Source organism: Lycium ferocissimum, chromosome 7, assembly GCF_029784015.1.
Source record: "Lycium ferocissimum isolate CSIRO_LF1 chromosome 7, AGI_CSIRO_Lferr_CH_V1, whole genome shotgun sequence".
NCBI classification, from domain to species: Eukaryota; Viridiplantae; Streptophyta; class Magnoliopsida; order Solanales; family Solanaceae; genus Lycium; species Lycium ferocissimum.
The window spans coordinates 50,913,550-50,922,086 of record NC_081348.1 but is presented as its reverse complement, the minus strand read 5'-3'; the positions used below and the strand labels follow the sequence as shown (position 1 = coordinate 50,922,086).

At 30.0% G+C, this 8,537-nt stretch overlaps 1 protein-coding gene across 2 annotated transcripts; it reads left to right on the top strand.

Annotated features, from left to right (window-relative positions):
• Positions 1 to 216: 216 nt before the first annotated feature.
• On the top strand, positions 217 to 4,231 carry LOC132062955 (enoyl-[acyl-carrier-protein] reductase, mitochondrial-like). Of its 2 annotated transcripts, none has more exons than XM_059455415.1 (9): positions 217 to 413; positions 795 to 892; positions 1,556 to 1,687; positions 2,225 to 2,368; positions 2,456 to 2,658; positions 2,742 to 2,818; positions 2,904 to 2,982; positions 3,095 to 3,207; positions 4,011 to 4,231. In XM_059455415.1, the coding sequence occupies exons 1-9, from the start codon at positions 286 to 288 to the stop codon at positions 4,015 to 4,017; spliced, it is 981 nt and encodes a 326-aa protein (XP_059311398.1). In that variant the 5' UTR covers positions 217 to 285; the 3' UTR covers positions 4,018 to 4,231. The 2 variants fall into 2 exon arrangements, with proteins under 2 accessions (XP_059311398.1, XP_059311396.1); XM_059455413.1 differs by having other exon boundaries at positions 3,976 to 4,231.
• The last annotated feature ends 4,306 nt before the right edge of the window (positions 4,232 to 8,537 follow it).

The following is an 8,537-nucleotide window of genomic DNA, read 5'->3' as shown; positions in this document are numbered from 1 at the left end:
ACCTTGTGGGGTTTTTATGTGTATAAGAGAAAATACTCCTTAAAATATCCAAATTGCATATCCAAACATGGTTTCAAACCATGTCCAAACGGGGCCTAAGAAACCAATTTTTTTTTTTGTTTATTATATTATCCAAATCTGTGGTCGGTTCCCTACTAATATCTTGCCTTCTAGCTTACCATTATTTAAGTACCACCATGTTCGCCTCATTTTTTTTTACAAGTGAACACAACAATCCAATAGACCAAACTTTAACGAGTGGTCTAGAGAGAGAGAGAGGAAATAATGTTATCACAGCACTCACGTTGCGTTCCTTTTTGTCATGATAAACAAATAAATTTTCCGGCTGTCGTGTCTCCACCGTCCACTGCCGTCGTGTACGACCAACAGGGCCCACCCGACACCGTCACCAGGTCCGTTAACTACTAGAAACAGAGGTTTTTTTCATCAACAATGGGTTGGAAATTTATGTTATTAAACATGATTTGACCACCTCATTTTTTACGTGAAAACGCATGGTGGAAAGTTTCCATTGAAATGCTGAAAAACTTTCTAATTTTTCAGTGCGAAAAAACTATTATATTTTCTGTGAAAATAGCCGCTAAACATTTTTCAGTAAGAAAACGGTGATTTTTTAGCGGTGGTTGCACCATGCAATGTCCTCGTGTTTTCAAAGTACTACTGCCCCGACTACAACTGCTGTCGGAAAATCACTATTTTCTAGTAGTGTTACATCTGGTGCATTTTTCTATTTAGCGATTATTATGAATGTGCTATTATTATTTTTCTGGCAGACTTACAGAGATACCACCGGTGGAGATCAATGAGAATGATGTGTGTGTTAGAATGCTTGCAGCTCCGATCAATCCTGCTGATATCAACAGAATAGAGGGTTCGATTATAACCTCTCTTTTTTGGCTTTCTAATAATACTAGCCTTTTTGAGTATATATGTTTTTGCTTTCTCCTAAGAGGTGCATGAACAACAACGCACCATTTATGCAGTAAGATATCAGTTTTAGTCAATTCATAGAAAAATTTGGAGGATTTAAAAAAAAAAAAAAAAAAAAAAAGAAACGCAAGTATAGTGTTGTTAGGTGAAATTAATAAAAATGAAAACCTTTTTTTTTTCATTCACTTTATTGGCCGTTTGGTGAAACTTGAAACTTGAAAATTTGAGATTTAAAAATGTGATTTTTGAAACTTGGAGTTATGTTTGAACATGCATTTTACTTGAAAATTTAATTTTGAAGTTTTATGAGTGGAAGTGAAATTTCTCCCAAAGAACCACTCTGAGCTGTTTTTGAAATTTGAAAACAGTTTGAAATTAAGTTATTTTTGACTAAAAAGAAAAGTGTGGCAACGTCAATTAGGATGGAAGGAGTAATAATTTTACTTTGTACCTTTGATTTAACTAGTCTTTTGTCAACTTTTTGCATCAAAAGTACTACTAGTACTTTTTTTTTTCTTTATATCATCAGTGATATTAATTTTATTGGAATAAATTTTCTCCCCTCATCCCCATAATTTTCTAATTATGATTCATTAAATAACAGGAGTTTATCCAATTCGACCACCAGTACCAGCAATTGGGGGATGGGAAGGGGTTGGTGAAGTACATTCTGTTGGCTCTGCAGTTAAAGCTCTTACCCCTGGTGATTGGGTTATTCATTCTGCTTATCTTCCGGGTAATTTTTTTTTTTTTTTTTTACTTTTGTTATTACCTTCTTAAAAAAATGTGAATTTCTCTCAGAATGCCATGAGATGGAATATCCATCAGAAACGTTTACGACAAGTCAATTTTGACAGATTTCGTCCAAAATTTGTATTTTTTAATGGAACCCGAATTTAAAATTCTCCGAAATACTCTCTCCAGTCCAAAATAAATGAATTTCTAACACTTTTTTTTTGTCCAAAATACCTGAATTTTTCAAAGCACAAAGAGGTATAGTTAATTTTCAAAAGTTACCCTTCTCTCGAATTGGTTTTTCAAATCCCAACATTGACTCATTTTACTTGTAAGAAAAGTTTGGGAAACTAAAAGGATAGTATTGTCAAAATGATCATTTAGTTAATGTAATTAATTAACTTTCTTAGACATGCCACAAAGATTCACTTATTTTGAACTGGAGAAAGTATGATTTTTCTCGTATTGTTTTTATTTTGGATTCGCCTCTGATAATAAAGTTCAATGATAATAATGATATCCTCATGTCACTCTTTAGGGACATGGCAAACATATGTTGTAGAAGACCAAAGTTTGTGGTACAAAATTGATAAAAGCACTCCACTTGAATATGCTGCCACTGTTTCTGTTAATCCTTTGAGTGCCTTGAGAATGCTTGAGGACTTTGTGGCTTTAAAACCAGGTTTGTTTTTAATTCCCAAATTAAAACCTTTAAAATTACTTTAATTTGGTTATCATAAAAAAATTAATTATTCTTTCCATAAAACAGGGGACACAATTGTTCAAAACGGAGCTACAAGCATTGTGGGACAATGTGTTATTCAGCTAGCTCGAGTTCGTGGAATTCATAGTGTTAATATTATAAGAGATAAACCAGGATCTGATGAAGTAAAAGAAAAATTAATGAAACTTGGTGCTGATAAAGTGTTTACTGAGAGTGAACTCGAAGTAAAATCTATCAAAAGTCTCCTGGTACAGATTTAAATTATATATATGATAAATATTGCACAATTAGCGAGTGTATTTTAATATGTTGTAACGGTAACATATTGTAGGATGATATACCTGAACCTCTTTTGGGTTTGAACTGTATTGGTGGAAATGCAGCTACTTTGGTCGTCAAATTCTTAAAGTGAGACACCTTTTTTATTTTTATATAGTTAGCTTGTAATTTAATTTATGTTGTAAAGAAAACTAAGAATGTTTTTATTTTTCAGGCAAGGTGGCACAATGGTTACATATGGAGGGATGTCAAAGAAGCCTATTACCATATCTACCACATATTTCATATTCAAGGTTAGTTTCAAATGGTCAATTATGTAATTTAAACACTACATAATTTTTTTGATTGTATATTGAACTGTCGCTATTGGAATAATTGTTTTTTTTTTTTTTTTTTTTTTTGCAGGAGATTTCATTGAAAGGATACTGGCTACAAGAAAAGACTTTAGACAAAGCAGCATATAGGTGTTCGATTGATTCTCTCTTGGCTCTTGCTCGTGCTGGGAGATTAAAATATGAGTACGATCGCTAACTTAAAATTTCTATTTTTATAAAGAAAAAATTATTTTTACAAATAAGATATTTGAAAATAACACATGAAAAATCTTTATAAAGTTACTTTCTTCGAATGAAATTATAAAGGAATATGTTGACCTTTTTCCTCCTTTGGGTGAGTGGATCAAATTAAAATGTTACTATAATCTTGAATTTTCTTACTTTATAAATATTTTGATGAAACAATTCCTAGTGCACAAGTATCGTCACGAAAAGTTTGAAAAAGAAAAGGAATAATCCCTTAACCATTGGTGATCTTACAAAAGGGGTTTTCAACCACAAAAAAGAACTTCCATTTTTTATTTTTTTGGGATGAATTTAACATATATACAATGATAGTATAAAAATATTTTTTACAATGAATATATTTTAATATGTTGTAATAAATAATTATTTTATTTTCTAAGTTACTAATTTCATCTTTTATATACAGATCTGTAATAAGATTTAAGTGATATGATAGTTTAAAAGTGTTCTTTTACGAAATTGAGGTTAATTTGATTTGTAATAATCTACAAAGTGGCATCGGTTGATGTCTTTTTTTATTAAAACAATACTCACATTAGATGTTTATATCAAGCCAATAAATATAAAATATATATTTTTTAATACTTAATCATATATGATGTGATAACCACAACAACAACATACCCTATGTAATCCCACATTAAAATTAAATTATTTAGTTGAATATAAAAGTTCGATACGAGTAAATATTTATCTTTTTTACAGGATGGAGATGGTACCTTTTAATGATTTTCATACAGCTCTTGAAAGGGCTATGGGGAAACAAGGAAGTGCAAGTAAACAAGTTCTTAAGTTCTAAGTTAAAGATTAACTTATATTAAGTATTGTAACAATCTGAAATATATATTTCTCCACTGAGCTTGGGATATATTTTCATGTTGAATAATCACATCTTTTTTTTTTTTTTCCACCAATAATCAGATCCACCTTTTAATCGATCTCAGCTATTGTGTTACTGTAATTTCAATTGCTTTCTTGTCAAATCAGATTAGTGTAATCTATGTTGGCAATAGGGAACAAGTTTCGACTAAACAGTTAGGATCCAAAGTATTCACAATTCACAAATTTCTCTTAATCTTACCAAGTGAAACTTTCTCTAATTGATCAGAACGGTTAGTACTATATGATTATATAAACTAGATATCAGCACGGGCCCAACACTTACATGTTTGAGCTCAAGTGAACAAAATAAGTTTAAGTAAGATAATTTAGAGAGAAGAACACAACTTTATAATAATTTAGAAGATAACGATGGCATTAGATACGATGCAGAAGGAAACAAAAATAGTTTAACCCATTGATAGCAAATTCAATAAGTTCATCTATAAGGATGGAAAGCATCCTTGACACTGCATGCTTGCTCAACTCCTTGTCCTTGATCTAGGGTTTTCTGGTTAACATGTCTTTTGGTATATTTTCTACTTAGCTTAAACTCAAGTAGGAGGCTTTGGAAAGTTTTAATGAAGCACACATAAATAAAAGAGTAGATTTTTTTGGGGATTCGGCACCTCTCCATTTTCTATTGTTTCCATTTCTCTAAGTTTCTATTTAATTTGGACGAGAGACACATGCCATAATTAAGGAGGTTGAGATTTAATTAGTCAAAACAAAGTCCTAATCATGATTACAGGAAAAACAATAGTACGTTTTATACTTATAATATCTAATTTTCTGGTTAACACGTGGTTAGGCAAATAGTAGAAACAGTTTAACAAAAACAAATGAAAGAAAACTATAGTTTTTCTTGAGCGTATCATACATAGGTTGTTCATATGAGTGACATACACTTTCTACACAATGATTTGTAGAAGGCAATCTCAATTATCGAGTATTTGTAGATAATTTAGGCATATAATTCACAATTTAAATTGGGTATCTTTTAGCTTAGAATTTTCTAGGAAAATTTATTGAAAGATGATGATGGGGAAACTCACCAAACATAGAGATGGCAGTGAAGAGAGGAGTTGAAGTGTCGAATTGTGAAGTTAAGCATTACATGTAACAACATAATATAAACGCCTAGTCTTTTTCTTTTTTACCTTGATAAAATTAAGGGCTACTAGGTATCTAAAGTGCAGAGTTAGTATACGTGGATAACTCAAAATCATTTGTGGAACACGTGTGGTCAATTTAAAGGTATATAGAATTACCAATTTGATGGAACTCCTAAAGTCCTAGTATGCCCCTGTTCGTACTTAAACTCTTATTTCTATATAATAAATATAATATACTATAATAATATATATAATATACGTGTGGTCAATTTAAAGGTATATAGAATTACCAATTTTGTGGAACTACCAATTTTGTGTGATCTTTAAAGGTATATAGAATTACCAATTTAAAGTCATAGTATGCCCCTTTCATCCACTTAAACTCTCATTTCTATATAATAATAAATAAAATAATAATACTATATATATATATATATATATATATATATATATATATATATAATATACTATAATAATATATATATATATACGTGTGATCAATTTAAAGATATATGGAATTACCAATTTTGTGGAACTCCTAAAGTCCTAGTATGCCCCTTTCATCCACTTAAACTCTCATTTCTATATATATATATATACACGTGTGGTCAATTTAAAGGTATATAGAATTACCAATTTTGTAGAACTCCTAAAGTCCTAGTATGCCCTTTTCGTCCACTTAAACTCTCATTTCTGTATAATAAATAAAATAATAATAATATTTAAAAATCAATATTTCTAATAAATAATCACATTGTTATAAGTGCTACTCACATCAAATATTATATTGATAGGCCGTGCCACGTGGGTACTTTTGCTCTGTTCTAAATACTGTATGTATCCTTTTTTTTTTTTTTTTTCCGTTGACAACAATTCATATATTACGTGGGGAAGGGTACAATTATGAATATCAACGTTCCTCCATCTGCTAGAGAACATGTGAGAAGAGTTAAAAAGCTGTCAGATGAGTAATAATTTACATAAATATTCTAGTACAATGAGTAAGTGCTCATTTGTGGGGAAAAGAGAAGTGCTAATTACTACTAAAGGTAAAATGTGAAAAGAAATACTCCTTCAGTTTCAATTTATATGAACTTATTTCTTTTTTAGTTCGTGTCAAAATGAATGATCTCTTTCCTAATTTGAAAATAAATTCACTTTATGAACTGATTTACAGTCACATAAATATTCAAGACCTATTTTGAATTACAAGTTTCAAAAGTCTTCACTCTTTTTTAAATGTCATGCCCAATCAAATGAGTTCACATAAATTGAAACGAAAGGAGTAACAAATAATTTGAAATATTACCCCTGTCCCAATTTATATGTGATAAGTTCGAAGTTCGAGAGTCAAATAAAAAAATTGATCGCCATTTATTTGAATGTCTTTTAAATATTTTAAATTATTAATTATTGTGACTTATAATTTTTTATTTAATTTTTAAATATATAAATTATTTTTTAAAAAAACTTAAAGATCATTTGTCCGCACTCACCATCAAAATAAAGAAATTTGATTCTCAAAATTCAAATTGTATCATATAAATTAACTATTTTTAGAAAGAACATGGATAATTTGAGACGGATGAAGCCATCTAAACAAAAAATGAAAAAGATTTCTTGTAAAATCGGATAATAAATGTACCTAACAATAATCTCCTTTGCATGTGATTTCCTAGCTTCAAGATTGTTAAGAAATACCGAATTAAGTGGATCCCAGCTATTCGTGCAGAGTGATCAAATTCTAATTCACGATGGAATCGTCTTTTTTCTTTTCCAGCAATCAAATCAAATCAAACAAAAAATAACACGTTTCAATATGTTAAATAATTATGCTTCTCGAGGATGACTATAAAACTCACAAGGTTCTAGAACCAGAAGTCACTATCAGACATTATTTATGCCGTGTGGTGTATGAGGCCCAACATAATTAATTTAGTTAATCTTTATAATTTGTATATTTTAAAGAAGGATATCTTTGCGATTATCCTTAGTGAATCTCCATATTTTTTCTTTTTCTCTTATTTTTTCCCTTAATTTCTCAATTGTTATTAAAATTTGTCTTATTCTGGTTATCTTCACCTCTTTTTATATTTAGTAAATTGACAATTCAAATATCTTACATGTCAAGTTTATAATCACAAGATTCAGATGATATTTTATTATATTATACACATTTTTAATTTAGAATCATAAAATTTGAAAGTCTATTTTTATTTTCTTAAACTCTAGATCTAATCAAAAGTAGACACTTAAATTGAGATAGAGGAAGTATATGTCAAATGAAGAAAATGAAAGGACAATTGAGACACTAAGGACCCATAAAGACTTAAAAAGTAAATACATAAGAGATAATATTAATGTTCAATTTTTAAAATGTACATATATTAATCCCCGTTTAGAGTATAATTTGAGTCGCAAGCAGGAGGAAAATGGGAAATAGAAACAGGGAAGACAGATGTGTCAAAAAAAAAAAAAAGTGTCAGTCAAAAATTGCATGACAGAAAATCTTACCAAAAATTGCATGGGCCCAAGCGGGATAAGAAAGAAAAGTTGGCCAGCCCAAGTGTACAATTAACATTACTTTTGGTACAATTTAACAGCAGTGTTCGTCCTCTTCAACTACCCCTTCTATATATTTAGTAAGAATAATTATGCTTCTCGAGGATGACTGTAAACCTCACGAGGTTCTAGAACCAGAAGTAACTGTCAGACATTATTTAAAGATAATGTAAAAAATGGGACGTGACTAATCGGGCCTAGGGTGAAAAATGAGACAAAAATGGGACTTGGATTTCCTTTTTCTTTTTTTAAGTTATGTTTTTAAGGTTTGGCTTTTTATTCTTCACATGAAAAACATTTTGCTTTTTGGTATCTAGTTTATAGGAGTATTAAGGGATCGTTTGGTTGCTAGTTCGAATTATGAAGGTATTAATAGTGTAAAAACTGATTATGAATGGATTGTAAAAATGATAATCAGACACCGTACTTGGTGTGCTGAATTTTATACGGAGCAACTAAAAAATTATCAAATATGATATCAATTATGTTAGTTTTAATACATGAATAATTTCCTTCCAGATCAGCAACCAAACAGCCCCTAAATTAATATTAATACTGGATTAGCAAGTTTTATTATTACAGGAGGGAAATATTATTCATGTGGAATATGCTCTGCCTCTACTTCACCAAATTGAGGTATGCATAATTGCATATGGTCAATATGGCTACTTTTGTTCCAGAAACAGAAAGAAAAAAAAGAGTTTTATGGAT

What these genes read in the sequence shown, in the direction of transcription:
- LOC132062955 (XM_059455413.1), top strand. Translation starts at nt 286, where the DNA reads ATGTTATCACAGCACTCACGTTGCGTTCCTTTTTGTCATGATAAACAA. An exon ending in CCACCCGACACCGTCACCAG is followed by an intron (nt 414 to 794) that starts GTCCGTTAACTA and finishes TTTTTCTGGCAG; the next exon opens with ACTTACAGAGATACCACCGG. An exon ending in CCACATATTTCATATTCAAG is followed by an intron (nt 2,983 to 3,094) that starts GTTAGTTTCAAA and finishes TTTTTTTTGCAG; the next exon opens with GAGATTTCATTGAAAGGATA.